Consider the following 17585-nt stretch of genomic DNA (forward strand, 5'->3'; position numbering starts at 1 on the left):
ATGCTCTGTCCCCCACGCTGAGCCCAGAGTGTTCCAACCCTGACTTGTGTCCACCTCACACATAACCTGCCTTTGTGGTTGCCATTTCCAGTTCCATCTTTTCTTTTCTTTTTTTTTTTACTTCTCATCTTGGGTCCGTTGCCGCCTGCTCAGAAGCTCAGAGTCAGCTCCAGCTCCACGGTAGATTTAACAGAATCTATTCAGGGCCCCGTCTCAGCAGCGCATCGTTGTTGGAAAACAAGGTCATACCTCTCTTTAACACCAAAATAAACTGATAAATGCCTGTGAATGGAGAAGGAGTGGAGCGAAGTGGCTGGCCTTCAATCCTGGGGCGTTTGTTACCGGCTGGAAAGGAGGCCAGGCCCTGTGTCTCTTGGGGACGGGATTATCTGTGAATTGAGATCCTGGCCTCCTGGCTGCAGGGCGACACTTTTGTCTTCTGTCTGGCTTGGCAGAGAGTCAAGCAGAATGGGAGCTCTCAGGGTGAACTTGGTGTCACAGTTCTTCCTTGAAAGGCCCTTCGGGTCACCTGCTCCAGTGGTCCGCACCGTGGAACCCGTTACACACCTGGGATTCTGGAGCATCCGAGTGGAAACTGGGTGGGGGGCTGCCCATGTGGTCTCCGGGGTGACAGTGATGCAGAGGTGGCTTTAGGAGCCCTGTGTCTGGGCCATGATTCTCAGACTCTAGCTCATCAGTCGCCTGAAGGGTTAAATAGTTGCTGGTCTCTTCCCAGAGTTTCTGATTCACTGAGTTTTGGAATGCCTGAGAATTTGCATTAAAAAAAAAAAAACTATTAATTTTTATTTATTTTGTCTGCACAGGGTCTTAGTTGCAACATGTGGGATCTAGGGCCCTGACTGGGGATTGAACTCAGGCCCTCTGCATTGGGAGCATGGAGTCTTAGCCACTGGACCACCAGAGAAGTCCCTGAGAATTTGCATTTTTAACACAGTCCCTGCTGTTATTAAACCACTGATCTGGGCAAAGTCCTCTTTTTTTCTTTTGTGAGTAAACAAATATCATTGAAAAAAATTTTAATACTACCGTGATATCTTTAGTGAATTAAATTATTTTGCATTGAGTGTTTCCTTAGCAGTTCTTAATCGAGAACCTGTGATAATCACAAGTGACTATTCAAAGGTTTGGGTATTCTATTTTGGCTAATATAATTTCATTATGATTAAGTTCAGTGTACTAAATAATGTCAAAATCTGTTAACTTTTGAAAACCATGATTTACAAAAAATACAAGTAGAAGTATATATATATAAATAGGAAATCCTGCTTGGGCAAATTGAAATGAAGACCTCAGTCCATTCAGTTAATAGTCAGTCAATTGTACAGTTTTCAAAGCCAAATGATGGCTTCCCAGTGTTCATCTCAGTTATAAGAAAGGAAAACATACGATTTCTGGATTCAGTTAACGTGTGTATTTTAGATTCCAGATTCCTTTAACAGTAGCATTTTTGAAAAAATGAAATGATGTAATACCTGAGGGCCTTCCCAGGTGACTCAGTGGTAAAGAATCTGCCTGCCAATGCAAGAGACACTGGAGATTTGGGTTTGATCCCTGGGTTGGGAAGCTCCCCTGGAGGAGGGCATGGCAACCCACTCCAGTATTCTTGGCCTGGAAATCCCATGAACAGAGGAGCCTGGTGGACTACATAGTCCGTGGGGTTGCAAAGAGTTACATATGGCTGAGCGACTGAGCATGCTCACAGACACACAGATACACAGATACATACCACCTGAAGCATTTAATCTAAAGGTTGCCAGTTGCTTCATTTGAGATTCTCTAGGTACCACACACGGAGAAGGCAATGGCACCCCACTCCAGTAATCTTGCCTGGAAAATTCCATGGATGGAGGAGCCTGATAGGCTGCAGTCCATGGTATCGCTAAGAGTCAGACACGACTGAGCGACTTCATTTTCACTTTTCACTTTCATACATTGGAGAAGGAAATGGCAACCCACTCCAGTGTTTTTGCCTGGAGAATCCCAGGGACGAGGGAGCCTGGTGGGCTGCCGTTTATGGGGTTGCACAGAGTCGGACACAACTGAAGTGACTTAGTAGTAGTAGGTACCACACAACTTTGTGGGGTCCTGGAGGGTTGGTGATTGAGGTTGGGTGTCTTGTAGGGAAAATGCTGCGAAGACAGAAAGGGTTATAAAAGCTCTCCCTGGAGCAGGGGAGATGACCTGTGTGTCACAGGCTCTAACTTTCTCGCCATGAATCTGAAACAAAGTGGATAACTTTTAATATAACACTGCTGTTTAATAAGCTGTGGACGTGTATGTTCTTCTCTAAGCATTTTGCATTTGTCTTTAGTCTGTGTGCATTTTCATTGTTAAAATATCAATTCAGTTATGATTTGCTTTTGGGGGTGCCATTTAGTAAACGTTTTAAGGCCTTCAAAAGCAAAACTACGATCTTCATATTTTATTTATGATTATAATGAAAATATGTTCTTGAACATATTCAGAGTTCATAAAATATTTTAAAATGTATTCAGTATAAGATGTCTTTGTTAATTAACATCAAGACTCTGGGCCATGAAAATGTACTTATTGCCTTAGATTTAAAAAACGTTTTTCTGAAATAACATCCTTGTCTTGTGTGCTAAGTCAGTCAGTCATGTCCCACTCTTTGCAAACCCATGGACTGTAGCCTGCCAGGCTCCTCTGTCCGTGGGGATTCTCCAGGCAAGAATACTAGAGTGGGTTGCCATTTCTTCCTCCAGGGGATCTTCCTGATCCAGGGATCAAACCCTCATCTTTTTTGTCTCCTGCATTGGCAGGGGGGTTCTTTACCACTAGCACCACCCGGGAAGCGCCAAATTTCGGGGCTTTTAATTTTTTTAGCTGAGTTAATGCTGTTCCTCCTTTCAGACAGCTTGGCTGTTTTTAAAAACTGTTTTAGAGTACATAAAGTTTACATTCTTGGAACACTTTTTCTTATTTCAACAAAAGTCAGTTAGATGCTATTAAATTGATTAAATTTAAATAAATAGACTGAAGGTAGTTTCTAAATTTAGTCTCAGGTCCTTAAGTAAAATTGCCCTCAGTGAGCTGAAACTTTTTTTTTCCAAGTTACAAGGATTTAAAGTGACATCTAGTAAAATGTGTATTCTATAATTAAAATAAGTCCCATTTGGAAATAAATTTGACTCATAGAAAGTTGAACTATTTCTTATTATATCATTCAATTCATTCTATTTTTATGGTTTAATTATATAGTTGACCCATTTAATCTAAATACCTCACAAAATAGAAACTAGGGTATCTTTTAAACAATTTTAGAATCTGAGCTATCCGCCTTCTCTTTGGTGAGTGGGGCCAGAGAGAACCAGAACAGGTATTCTCTGTGCCTTTTTGATGATCTTTTTATCTACGAAATAGATACTTTTAGATAAATGATTGCCCTGGGCACAAAGAACACTGGGAGTTGACATGCAATCTGTTTTGTCTACTGTTGCATAACCAGTGACCCCAAAACATAGTGGCCCCAAAGGATAAAGGTTTCCCACTGCTGCATTTCTCTGGGAATTCAAGAGTCTTGGAGGCTGCAGTCAAGTGTTGCTAGGACCACAGTCACCTGGAGGAACTGCATCCAAGGTGGATGGCAGGTGGGTTGATGCTGCTGTTGGTGGGTTAGGGGGAGCTCAGTTCACCCTCCCCAGGGGCCTTTCCCAATACTCTTTGTTTTGGTTAGAGGTCAGCTTCTTGTCCAGGGAAGCGCCAGAAGGGTGATCCTTCAGTGTCTCAGACTGGCTCACTGCCCAACTCCAGGGAGTTTGTCCTGAGATGCCTCCTGGTGCCAGGATGTGCCAGGTGCCAGCTTCTGGGCCCCCAGGAGATGTGGATGCCATGAGCAGACACACAGGTGCAGGGCATAGGGAGAGGTGACATGCTCAAGGAGGCTTTCCTGAAGAGGGTCCCACCTGAGTGCAGTCCGATCTTCCTTCCTCTTGGGGAAAGGTGGGTGTTGGTAGGCGAAGGGATGGGCTGGCCATGGGGAGCTGGTCAGGGAGAGATTTGGACAGAACTTCTAGCCAGGTGGGCAGGACCAGGTCGAGGGACTGAGTCCTCTACCTTCTTCCCATCTTTTGTAGGCTTGTTATATATTTTACTTCTACATGTATTATTATGTGGGCTTCCCAGGTGGCTCACTGGTAAAGAACCCACCTGTCAGTTTAGGAGATATAAAAGACACACGTTCCATCCCTGGTTGGGCAAGATCCCCTGGAGGAGGGCTTGGCAACCCACTCCAGTATTCTTGCCTGGAGAGTCCTGTGGACAGAGGAACCTGGCATGCTACAGTCCATAGGGTCGCAAAGAGTCAGATGTGACTGAAGCGACTTAGCACACAGGCACGCATGCATATTATTATACATTGCTTTACAGCCAGATACCTTTTTAAATAATATTTTGTTTCACTTGGGAGTGCAAGCTCTTTCTTCCGATGGAGATCAGGGTGGAGTAAGAAGTGGACATTCAGATCTCTCAAAATGGAGCTAAAGTCTGAGTTACACTTGTAACTTTAAAAAAAAAAATTTTTTTAAGATACCTTTAAAAACATTTATCCCCACATTTATCTTTTCTGTGCTCTTCATCCCTTCCTGTATTTTTCAGTTTTTCCATTTGGTACTATTTCCCTTCAACCTGAAGGACTTTCTCTGTCATTTAGTGCAGTGTGGGTCTGCTAGGAACAGAGTGTTCAGCTTTTATTTAACTGGAAACTTCATTCATTTGCCTCCATTTTTGAGGGATAATTCTGCCAGATACAGGATTCTAGATTGGCAGCATTATTTTTCCTCTTAGCACTTTAGCTATGCTATTCAATTCCTTGTTTTTTAAAGATTTTTTTTTAATGTGAACAATTTTTGAAGTCTTTATTGAATTTGTTACAATACTGCTTCTGTTTGATCTTTTGTTTTTTTGGCCATGAGGCATGTGGGACCTTATTTCCCTGCTGCTGCTGCTAAGTCACTTCAGTCGTGTCTGACTCTGTGCGACCCCATAGATGGCAGCCCACCAGGCTCCCCCGTCCCTGGGATTCTCCAGGCAAGAACACTGGAGTGGGTTGCCATTTCCTTCTCCAGTGAATGAAAGTGAAAAGTGAAAGTGAAGTCGCTCAGTGTGTCTGACTCTGTGTGACCCCATGGACTGCAGCCTACCAGGCTCCTCTGTCCATAGGATTTTCCAGGTAAGAGTACTGGAGTGGGGTGCCATTGCCAGGGGTCAAACCCACAACCTTGCATTGTAAGGTGGAGGCCTAACCATTGGACCAGCTGGCAAGCCCTCTGCTGTTCCACTCTTTCCCTGGGCCCTGATGAGAAGTTGAGCGTCATTATTTTTGTTCTGCTGTGTGTCTTTTTTTTTTCTCCTTGCTTTTTAAAAGTTGTTTCTGTGTTTTATTTTTAGCAGTTAGACTATCCTATAGATGGGTCTAGTTTTCCTGGTATTTACCTGTTTGGGATTTATTGAGCTGCTTGGGTTGGTGGGATGACTTTTGCAAATTTAGTACATTTTATTCATAGTTCTTGAAATATTTTAATCCTATCGTTCTCTTTTCTCTTCCCTAATTACTGTACTTGTTATCTCAGTAAATGATATGAATTCTCAAATCATTGATACTTAGTTCTTTTTCTCCTATCCTTTTTCTCTGTTTAATTTGGAGAATGTAAGGTTACTGACCTGTTCTTTTGCAGTGTCCAATTAACAAACCCACTCAGTAAATTTATTTCAAATGTTGTATTTTTAGCCCTAGATTTTTATTTAGTTCTATTTTAGAGTTTCTATTCTGTCCTAAAATAACCAATCTCTTCTCCCATTATATACTTATTTTCCTATAAATTCTTTAACATATGTATATTTTATATATATTTATATATATATATATTTATAACATATATATATTTATTATAGTTAAAGTCCCCAACTACTCATTTCATTAATGGAGTAGAGATTCTGTTTTTCTTAACTGTTCATTCTTAATTATGGATCACAGTTTCTTATTTCTTTATATATTTTGTAATTTGAAAAATTGTATTCCAGGAGTCATGAATAAAATAGTAGATTGAAGTATAATATTTTGTTTGTTTCACTTCTTGGAGAGTGCAGTCTCCTCCTTTTTTTAATATTAATTTTTATTGGAGTATAGTTGCTTTTCAATGTTGTGTTAGTTTCTGTTGTACAGCAAAGTGACTCAGCCACGCATATACATATATCCCCTCTTCCTTGGATTTCCTTCTTATTTAGATCACTATAGAGCATTTAGTAGAGTTCTCTGTCCTTATAGCAGGTTCTCATTAGTTATCTATTTTATACATAGTATCAATAGTGTGTGTGTGTGTTTGTATGCTCAGTCGTGTCCAACTTTTGTGGCCCTGTGGACTGTAGCCTGCCAGGCTCTTCTGTCCATTGAATTTTCCGGGCAAAAATACTGGAGTGGGTTGTCATTTCCTTCTTCCAGGGATCTTCCCAACCCAGGGATCAAACTCACATCTCCTGTATCTTCTGCATTGGCAGGTGGATTCTTTACCACTGAGCTACCAGGGGAACCCATATATATGCATTCTTAAAGTAAATGCCTGAAACTGAGAAGTCAATCAGTGAGTTCCCTTGCCCTCTGGCCCTGGATTGACTGGAAAGCACTGGCAGATGAGTGTATGAGTGACATTCTTCTAATTTTTCCTTTTCCCAAGACTGAAATTTGTGATACCTGTGCTATTCAAATGAGCCACCGCTGGTTACTGATACCTGCCAACAGAACAAGATATCTGAAAGTGAATAAAAAGTAAAATGAAGCATTGTTCTCTCAAACTTGCCCTGAGACAAACTCCTTTTCCTTTATGAAACTGACTAATCAAATGTAGGTCAGAGAACAGTAAGAGTTAAAGACTCAGAGATAAAGTGCATTCATAGCTTTGTGGTTGCTTTGAGGGGCTCCTCAGACAGTAAGAAATAGAATAGATCTATTTATCATAGATCTGAGGACTGTGAAGTCCAAGGTCAAGGTGTAGGCAGATTCCATGTACCATGAGCGCTAGCTTCTGGTTCATGACAACACTTCTTGTTTCTGAGTTCTTGCTTAGCAGAAGGTGCAAGGAAGCTCTCTAGGGTCTCTTTTATAAGGGCACTAATCCTGTTCCTGAGGGTCCCATCCCCGTGACTTAACCACCTCCCAATATCATCACATTGGGGTTCAGGATTTCAACATATTAATTTTGAGGGAAGACATTCAGTCCATTGCAATGGCATTCCTAGTACTAATGGCTGAAAGGTGTTTTATTATTTACCATCTTTCAGGTTCCAAATCACTGGTGTTAAATGTATTGCCATTTAATTCAGAACAACCCCAAGCAGAACTGAGATCCAAATCTTGATGGTTTGACTATAAAACAGACACCTTTAACCACCAAGCTGTAAATACTACCTGATTCAAACACTTCTTTGATGATGAATCAATTTATTTTTTATGTGTTAGATTGTTTTATCAATCACTTCTTGCTCAACCAGTAATATTTTATCTAACATCTACTTTATTGTGGACATTGATTTCAGAGTAGAACATGATAGACATAAAAGAATTCAAAGACTGTTTGTGAAACATGCAATTTAGCTGAAAAGTAAGGCTTACATAAAAGAGCCAAACAGCCAAAAAAATGCTACAAAAGATCATACAGTAAATGCTCTGTTTTATGGAGCAAGCTATATTTCTTACCATGCAATTTAGTATTACCATTAAGAGAGCATAACTGCCTTAAATATAATAGAGCCATTAATTTGATGTTTACTCATAGTGTCAATCTTTCCCTGCCAGTCCTTTATACTGACATTAATTTCCCAAAGCTCTAAAGATATTAATAGCCTACAGGAGACATTGAATATAAAAAGTCCTCAAAAAAAAAAAAAAAGTTAAGTCCTCTACGAAACTGCACCCTGACTTATTTTAGAGACATGCCACTAGCCTGGCTCAGAGCTCCCCTTGCTCATGTGCTAGGGGGCCAGCATTGACAGTTTCAGGGGTGTACCAGGGAGAGAGGGACTGAGAGCAGCTTTCTGCAGGGCTGGTGATGCTCGTTTTTCTGGAGGTGGCCAGTGTGGTCAGGCTCTTTTTGTTGTAAACACAGTGATGTATATTTTTTTGTTGTTTATTGGTCACTAAGTCATGTCAGACTCCTGTGAACCCGTGATCTGTTGCCTGCCAGGCTCCTCTCTCCATGGGATTTCCCAGGCAAGAATACTGGAGTGGGTTGCCATTTCCTCCTCCATGGAATCTTCCTGACCCAGGGATCAAACCCACATCTTCTGCATCAGCAGATGTATTTTTTACCATTGAGTCACTAGGAAGCCCAATGTATATTCAGCCCCTCCATTTTTGTGGCCTTGCTGAGTGAGAAGCACCTGGCTGTACATTTCCATCCTGAAGGCCATTTTCCTGTGACGTGAAAAGTAAGAAGTGCCCAGTAGACACCTGCTACCCCCTGAATGAACCCAGAGGACATAGTGCTGAGTGGAGTAAGCCAGTCAGAAAAGGAGCTCTATTGCATCCTCCTGCTTACAGGAAGTACTTAGAGGAGTCAGAGTCCTCGAGTAGTGGTTGTTAGGGGCAGGGGAGAGAGGGACTATCCTGCTGGCTCAGATGGTAAAGAACCCTTCTGCACTGCAGGAGACCAGGTTCCATCCCTGGATCAGGAAGATCTCCTGGAGAAGGAAATGACAACCCAGTCTCGTATTCTTGCCTGGAGAATCCCATGGACAGAGGAGCCTGGTGGGCTATACTGTCCATGGGGTTGCAAAGAGTCAGACACGACTAAGCGCACACACAAGGAGAGAGGGGAATGGACTTTAATACTTAATGGGTACAGAATTTCAGTTTTTTGAGATGAACCAGTCTGGAAATGTTTGGTGGTGATGGTCACACAACAGTGTGAAGGTACCTAATGTCACTGAACCATATCTTTAAAAACAATTGCAATTGTAAATTCTGTGTTGTGCATATTTTCCCACAATTAAAAAAGTGTAAAATTATAAAACATGATGCCTCAATAAAGCTTGTCTTTAAGTGTTAACAAAAAAGTGCCCAGTAAATTATATAACATTTTATTAACATCATGCTGAATTGTTGTAGAAGAGCAGAAAATACCAGTGTTCTTGGCACTGTTCTCCACATGCTTATTAATGAGAAGAATAGCTTTTTTTTTTTAAGAGGAAGCTGAAAGTAGAGATCCTTTGGCCTGAAATCATTGCCACCTGCTCTGGAAAGTCCTTGAAGGAGACTCCAGTTATATTTCTCACCTAGACCGGAGAGCCCAAACCTCAGGGTTGTGAAACAGGTCTGTTCTCCTAAGGATAAAAAAAAATAATAATAATAATGTGGGAAAACTGAACCCACATTCTCAATGAACATAAGGAGTGTCTGCCTTTCAAACAACTTAAGTGATTCTTGGAGCTCCTGTAGTCCGACATTGACTATATCGTGTAGACTAATTTTTTTTTTTTATCATGTAGACTAATTTTTTAAGGAAAAAAAAAAAAGAGGAGATTTAAATCTCATCAACACTATCTCTTACTTGGTATTTATAGATGCCCAGGAGGATGGAAGTCTGCCAGTTTATAATCAAAGCAGAAAACAGAAATTTGTTGACATAATTTTTTGGCATGATATACTAGGATTATTTAAATAGTATTACATAATTTCTATTTTTGGTTTTCAAGGAACATAGTGACTTATTTAATAGTCATTTAAAAATTAAAATTTATAGAAGTAGAATCATCATATGACCCAGTAATTCCACTTCTGAGTATATACCCAAAAGAATCCAAAGCAAAGTCTAGAAGAGATTTTTGTTTCAATACACCCGTGTTCACAGCAGCAGTATTCACAACTGCTAAAATGCGGAGGCAATTCGTGTCCATCAAATGATGAATGACTACTCAGAATGTGGTTGGTACACAATGCAGTACTATTTAGTCTTAAAAAGGGAAGAAACTCTGACATATGCTACAACATGGATGAACCTCGAGGACATTATGCTAATTGGAATAAGCCCATCACAAAAAGATGTACAGTATGATTCCACTCATATGAAATACCCAGGCAAATCATGGAGACAGAAATTAGAATGGTGGTTGCCAGAGGCTGGGGAAGGGGGAATGGGGAGTTATTGTTTAATGGGTCTGGGCTGCAGTTCTACAAGATAAAAGGTGTTCTGGAGATGGATGGTGGTGATGTGTATAGCATTGCGATGTGTTTAATACCACTGAACTGTACACTTAAAGACAGTTAAGAGGGCAAGTTTTATGTATTGTGTATTTTACCATAGTAGAAAAAATGAAAGAAAATTTAAATATCAGCCTCCAGAAAAGATAAATGCTTTCTATCTTAGGTTTTAATGGGTTCCTTATCCCTGTTTTTTTTCTTGATAGAAATATTTTTCACAATGTAGGTTAGCAAGAGATTTTGCACATAAAAATTTGAGTAACTACAAAATACATGTTTTCTACAATAGGTTCTGGCTGGATGAAGAAGTACAGAGTAATTTGTGTTTTTTTCAGTGTTTTGAGGAACCTTCACACTGCTTTCCACAGTGACTGAACCAGTTTAAATTCCCACCAGCAGTGTTCAAGTCTTTCTTTTTCTGTACATCCTCAGCAACTTTTGTTATTTACAGTCTGTTTGACGACAGTCATTCTGACAGGTGTGGGCTAATAGCTTATTGTGGTTTTGCTTTGTTTCTCTCTGCTGATTAGTGATGGTGAGCACCTTTTCATGTGCCTGTTGGCCATCTGTGTGTCTTCTTTGGAAAAACACTTATTCATTCACATCCTCTGCCCACTGTTTAACTGTGTTGTTTGTTATTTTGATACTGATATTTTGTGTGAACTCCTTATGTATTTTAGATATTAACTCCTTATCAGATGTATCATTTGCAAATATTATCTCCCATTCAGGAAGTTGTCTTTTTGTTTTGTCGATGGTTTCCTTTGCTGTGCAAAAGCTTTTAAATTTAATTAGGCCCCAATTGTTTATTTTTGCTTTTATTTCCTTTGCCGGAGGAGACAGATACAAGAAAATATTGTTACAAGTCATGTCAAAGAGTGTTTTGCTTTCGTTGTCTTCCAGGAGTTTTATGGTTTCCGATCTTTTATTTAGGTCTTTAATCCAATTTGAGTTTATTTTTGTAAATCAAGTGAGATTGTAAATACAGTGACTTTGGAAGAACCGTGTTGACCAAAAAGAAAATCTCTCTTAGTTTATTTTGGATTTGGGAAGTCTCTGGTGTTGTACAAGTTTAAAATTTTTGAAGGAAAGAAGCTCCTCTGTTCCTTCTTTCCAGATTAGCATATTAGCCCCACAGAATATGTCAAGATCATTCTGGTTTATATTCACGTTCATGCGTCTAAATAACCGTCCCACCCATCTCGGCTGGTGCTTAGTCAGGGAACCACTATAAACTCCATTTGTTTTGTTATTTTATTAATCTCTTCTAAATGAGCTATTATTTCCAGCTGTGTGTGTTAGTCGCTCAGTTGTGTCCAACTCTTTGTGTCCCCAAAGACTGTGCCTGCCAGGGTCCTCTGTTCATGGAATTCTCCAGGCAAGAATACTGGAATGGGTACCCATTTCCTTCTCCAGGAGAGCTTCGCAACCCAGGGATAAAAGCTGGGTCTCCCACATTGCACTTTCCATCTGAGTCACCAGGGAAGTCATTTCCAGCTACTGACTCAGAATCATTAAAACCCTGGAAAATGACAATGTATATAATTGGATTGCAAGCAATTAATAACTGTGCTAGGTTTAAAAAATGTATTTGTATAATAAGCTGTGTGTCAGAGTACCATTTTGAAGAGTGTTAAGAATGAACAGTTGAGATGGGCAACATTTGTTTTAATATATTATTTGAAACTAGGTGCATGTATCTTTAAAAATATTTTTGTGACATTGACATTAGAGGAAACATTTTACAGGTTTTCCATTGTGCCATTCTTCAGAAAATTCTATCTTGGATATTTATGGGTTTGCTAAGTGTTACTATATGTAGAGAATCAGTGAACAGAACACATCTGAGTGAATTTATTGAAACTTTTCATATGCTTCTTTTTTTGCCAAGTCTAGAGAAATAGATCTATTTCAACTCAGTCCAAAGAAATTAATTGTTGGAACACATGAAAGCCCTCTTTTTAAGGTGAGTTCACAGCATGTGAGGAGCCTGACAGTGAGGTGATTATGGTCTTTTTAGTTTGAATCTCAAGAAGATGTCTCTAGCTGTATGATCCTGCCTTTTGGGAAATACAAGTTAATTTTCCAGAATGTTTAGAAATCAGTGATTCATAATCAAGTCACTCTTGTGTGCCTGGCATCTTCACATGTTTTTACTGAAACATCTAACTCCAAAGTAGGGACTGTTTCCATTTGTTGATCAAAAGTGGGCAGAAGGAGGTGGCTCAGCTACGAGGCCCCATGCAGTGAGTGAACGCGTCTTTAGCTACTTCCTTTGTGATCTGTTGGCATTTAATCTTCAAGATGACCTGTGAGGTCCTGGCTGTAGTTATCTCCATCTCCAGACCAGGAAATCTGGCCTCTGAGAGGTTTACTCACTCAAGGTCACATGGTTAGTTAAGGTGTGAAAGCAGGATTGAACTCAGCTGATGGAAGAATACTCAAGAGTCTCCATCAGGTAAATATTTTGGTTCCAGTGCTGTAGTCCAGCTTCGACTGCCTGGATTCCTTAGGGAGTCACCACCTTTATATTCTGTAGCTCCAGGGTGATGGAACATTTGCCCTGACTAGGGCTTCCCTGGTGGCTCAGATAGTAGAGAATCTGCCTGGGATGCAAAGAGATGCAGGTTCAATCCCTGGGTTGGGAAGATCTCTGGAGAAGGGAATGGCAACCCCCTCTAGTATTCTTGCCTGGAGAATCCCTGTGGACAGAGGAGCCTGGTGGGCTACAGTCCATAGTGTCACAAAAGAGTCAAATACGACTGAGCGACTAACACCCCCATCCCCATACAAACACATTGTATGAAACTCCCAGTACTCTTGATGTTTTTATGCTTGTAACTTTAGCCATTCTCATGACTATACAGCGGCATCTCATTGAGGTTTTAGTTTGCATTTCCTACTGACTAATTATGTAGCAGAGCTCTTGTGCTCCCTTGGCATTGGTTTTCTTTGTTGAAAATTTGTGTTCCGATCCTGTCTATTTTTTTGGTTGTGCTGATCTTCGTTGCTACATCTGTGCTTTTTTTGGTTGTGGAGAGGAGCTGTGGGCCTCTCACTGCAGAGCCTTCTCTTGTTGAAGGAGCATGGGCTCTAGAGCATGAGGGCTTCACTAGTGGTGGCTCACAGGCTTAATTGCTCAGAGGCATATGGGATCTTAGTTCCTGACCAGGAATCGAACCCGTGCCCCCTGCACTGGAAGGTGGATTCTTAACACTGGACCACCAGGAAAGTCCTCTCTCTCTCTCTTTTTTTTTATGTTGTTGTCTTTCTCTGAGTTTTAATACCATTAATGAGGTAATGTGGAGAATTATAAAGAAAGTATTTTATTGCTGACATATTTTCAGGAAAGGAATATCTTTAATGGACATTTTATTTCCTACACCATTTTTTTTTCTTTTTTTTGCGGGGCATGTATAGCAGGAACTGCCTGTCATCTCTTGGCTTGTTGTAATTTACCTTGCCTTGCTTTGCTACACGTACTTTTTACTGACTCTGTCAACTCATAATCTCTGGGAAAACCACTTGTGAAGGTACTAATTATGCCTCTAAACACACATGCACACATATCCATCCATCACAGGCAAACCTTGACTCCCCTACCACTGTGAGGGCACCCTAGTGATTCCAGTGGGCACTCTGCAGTGGGCACAACATCCTCTCCTGCTTTCTGGTTCCCCTGCACCCACCGCTGTTCAGTGTAAATTACTGGGGAGTCAACAAGTGACTGTTAGTGATGATAAGCTGCTGACTGGGGTAGGTTTAAGTGCTCTTGAATGACTCCAGTTTTAGAGAACAAGAGATCTTCTTTTTTTTTTTTTAATTTTATTTTATTTTTAAACTTTACATAATTGTATTAGTTTTGCCAAATCTTCTAAACTGATGGATGTAGTCGTAAATTAGTTTGAAATCCTCACTTTAAAAACTGCTTGTGTAAGCTTTAGAATACTGAGATTTTGCCTGATGGCTAGCTATAAAATCTACTTGGAAAAAAGTATTGTAGCAAAACTGTGATTGTGATTTGGCTATGAGTTGTTGTTGTTTGATCGCTTGACCCCATGGACTGCAGCATACCAGGCTGCCCTGTCCTCCACTATCTCCCAGAGCGTATCATCCAAGCATCTCATCCTCTGTTCTCTCTTTCTCCTCCTGCCCTCAGTCTTTCCCAGCATCTGGATCTTTTCCAGTGAGTCAGCTCTTCACATCAGGTGGCCAAAGTATTGGAGCTTCAGCTTCAACATCAGTCCTTCTGATGAATATTCAGGGACTGATTTGATCTCCTTGAAGTCCAAGGGGCCTATGAACAAGACAGGGTAATTCTATTTTTATTTTGTAAAATAATTAAATTAATTTAATTACTTTTGACTGTGCTCAGTCTCTGTTGCTGCGTATGGGGTTTCTCTAGCTGGGGTGAGCAGAGGCTACTCTCAAGTTGTGGCCCGCAGGCTTAGTTTCCTTGCAGCATGTGGGGTCTTCCTGGACCACAGATCAAACCTGTGTCTGAGTCCCCTGTATTGCCAGATGGATTCTTAACCTCTGGACCACCAAGGAAGTCCAGTAATTCTGTTTTTAGAGTAGATGTTTCTAGGTTAGGCAACCTAAGAGTATTTCATGGCCTTTAGTGGTTTATTCTAGCTGTATCTGTGGACCAAAGGCAGAATATGTTCTTGATCATTGTGAGCCATGTTTTGTATTAATATGGGATTCCCTGGTGGCTCAGACAGTAAGGAATCTGCCTGTTAATGCAGGAGACAGAGGTTTCTATCCCTGGATTGGGAAGATCCCCAGAAAAAGGAAATGGCAACCCACTCCAGTATTCTTGCCTGGGAAATCCTATGAACAGAGGGGCTTGGCAGGCTACAGTCCACGGGGTCTCAAAGAGTCGTACACGACTGAGCAACTAACACTTGTATTAATATACACTTGAGTTGATTCATCAAGAGGTGTCCATGCTGTGTAGGATAATGAATGAGTAGAAAAGCTGATGAAATTGTGAGCTTATGGGGGGTTGCTTTTGAAATTTATGATCTGATAGAGCACTGGATTGGCACCTAGCAGATCTGAGATCTAGGACCAGCTTTGCTGTGTGACTTTGGAGAGGTCACTTGACCACTCTGGGCTTTCCTCTGCTCTGAAATGAGTCAGTTGAAAGACTTGTGCTGTGAATTATTTTTATTACGATGGTTTTGAGGTCACATGACAACTTTGAAAATAATTCCAGTCTTGAAGTTCTTCATCTGTGGTGTTATTCCTCATTCCAGTCATAATTGCATGGCTTTTCTGTCTTTATTGCTTTCTCTTTGTTACTCTCTCTTACTTTCTCTCTTCCAAAGTAAGAGAAGGAAAAGGTAAAAATAATAGTAAAGATGAAAAGGAATTTTTGATACAATATTAGAACAAAACAAAAGCCTGTTTTCGAAATAGTAAAATGCAAAACTTTTTACTTTGTTATTATGGGTCACAGTCAATTCAAATTGGGCCCAAAGGTGTTTTGGATTAAAATTTCTCTAATGTCCTCATAAATGTTTGTGATTTTATTCATTTAAATTTTTGGTGTCCTTTATATTTCAGCAAGCAAATAAAATCTTAAACTGCAGGCAGTAAGCAATCAAAAAGAGCCCATAGAACTTGGGGTTTATGTTTCTGTTTTAATTTAGTGCTAATTCTGACTTTATGTTCTTGTTGAGTAGTGAGACAAAGGAAAAGTAGATTATTTTGAAAGTTTTGAATGTGAGAGTGGGAATTATCAGTGTTAGTTATTGAAATAGACATTTTCAGGCTTGCTTTTTACTTTTTCTGAAGCTATTCAAAATCTAGGTCAAGATTTGCAGCCTTACTCATGAACTCCTGGCACACTGTTCACTACATATTGCTCCAGAAAGGAACTAATAATGGTGGGGAAACTGGCATCCACCTTAATGAAGTGGTTCTCAGGCATCATCTGTTGAAGTCCCAAGTGCCTCCTTAAAAAATCATACTGTTGATTACTCCTGTACCCGTGCAAAACATGGAATAAATCTCAATAAAAAAAGGTGTCTATGACAGAGCATCTTCCTTCCCTGTTGGCTGGCTCCCACTGTCAAGTAAAGATGTCATTATCTGGGCTGATGGCACCAGACGAAAGCAGATGCTAGAGGAAAAGATGGTTAAGTTTTCCATCACATTTTCTTGAGCTGCTAGCTGTCCACATAACAACCACTTTCATGATTCATCCAAGTGTCTCCAAATACAGTAAGAACATTTACAGAAATGGCAACCCACTCCATGTATTCTTGCCTGGGAAATCCCATTGACAGAGGAGCCTGGCGGGCTATAGTCCATGGGGTTGTGAAAGAGTCAGACAAGACTCAGTGACTAAACAACAGACCTAAGAACACGACTTTCCTCCAAAAAGTTTCTTTGCACGTTTCTTTCCACATTTGTAAAGTGGAGTCACATTGTTTCTGGACCTGAGTACGTGCCCAGTCAGTGTTAATTATTTCCTTCCTAAAAATGAAATACTCAAAAACTGGGATAGTGTCGCCTCCAAGAGCTGACCTTGCATCAGGAGAATAAAGAAAACCCAGAACAATGAGGCACATGTTTGTGAGCTCTGGTAGGAACTGCGTTTGGAGGACAAGATAAGAAAAAATGCTGACTTGTAATATTTTATTCCGTTGCAAACATTAACAGAGTTTCTGCAGTACAAACAACATATCTCTCTTCTCCCCAGTTATACAGTTTCTTGTGAGGAGGCGACATCATTTCCTGCTCGGTTTTGTGAATTACAAGGATGCTGTGTCCTGCTGGGGATGCTGGGCTTGGAATGAGGCAGAGAGAGGCTCACAGGGATCTCCAGGCTAGTGGCAGCCCACAGGCTCTTTAAGTTGTTTTCCTTTAAGGGCACAAGCAAAGCCCACCTTATAGTTGACTTTTGTCTTTTTCCCAAATCGAGCAGCTCTATAAAAAAGAGGCTTTGGACCCAGGTTTTTCCCAGGTAGATTAGGAAATACACACTCTCTGTTACACAGTGAAAATCAGTTTCTCTTGAATGATACTTGAAAAACTCATCACTTTTCTTCTCCAGAATAATCATAATCATCTCTGCTCTTTTATTTTAGCTGTCTCCAACTGGATATCCAGGGCACCTCTCCTGTTCTTTTTGACTCTTGAATTGGAAGCTAACAAGACTCTACAGCCTGGAAAGGAAGTAAAAGGTAATACATGTTAAAAAACTGTGGTATTAAATTCATGTGTACATCTGATGATCACAAAGTAATGGCAGCGCCTTATTTGTCGAGCGGAGTTTGGGTGTCCTTCCCTGTTTTCCCACCATCTTCCTCCTGTCCCTCCCCCCACACCACCCCCTCCCCTG

The 17585-nt window shown here is 40.6% G+C and overlaps 1 protein-coding gene across 1 annotated transcript in view; it reads left to right on the top strand.

The window, feature by feature from the left end:
- The first annotated feature begins 891 nt into the window (after positions 1–891).
- FAM110B (family with sequence similarity 110, member B) overlaps positions 892–17585 on the top strand; it is a 128792-nt gene continuing 112098 nt past the window's right edge. Inside the window, exons 1-3 of the mRNA XM_010839020.1 lie at positions 892–1007; positions 3488–3629; positions 17332–17427. Coding sequence (XP_010837322.1) covers positions 3623–3629; positions 17332–17427 — 103 coding nt within the window. The 5' untranslated portion in view covers positions 892–1007; positions 3488–3622. The remainder of the gene's footprint in view (positions 1008–3487; positions 3630–17331; positions 17428–17585) is intronic.

Source organism: Bison bison, unplaced genomic scaffold (genome assembly GCF_000754665.1).
Source record: "Bison bison bison isolate TAMUID 2011002044 unplaced genomic scaffold, Bison_UMD1.0 scf7180017864108, whole genome shotgun sequence".
In the NCBI taxonomy this organism is placed as follows: Eukaryota; Metazoa; Chordata; class Mammalia; order Artiodactyla; family Bovidae; genus Bison; species Bison bison.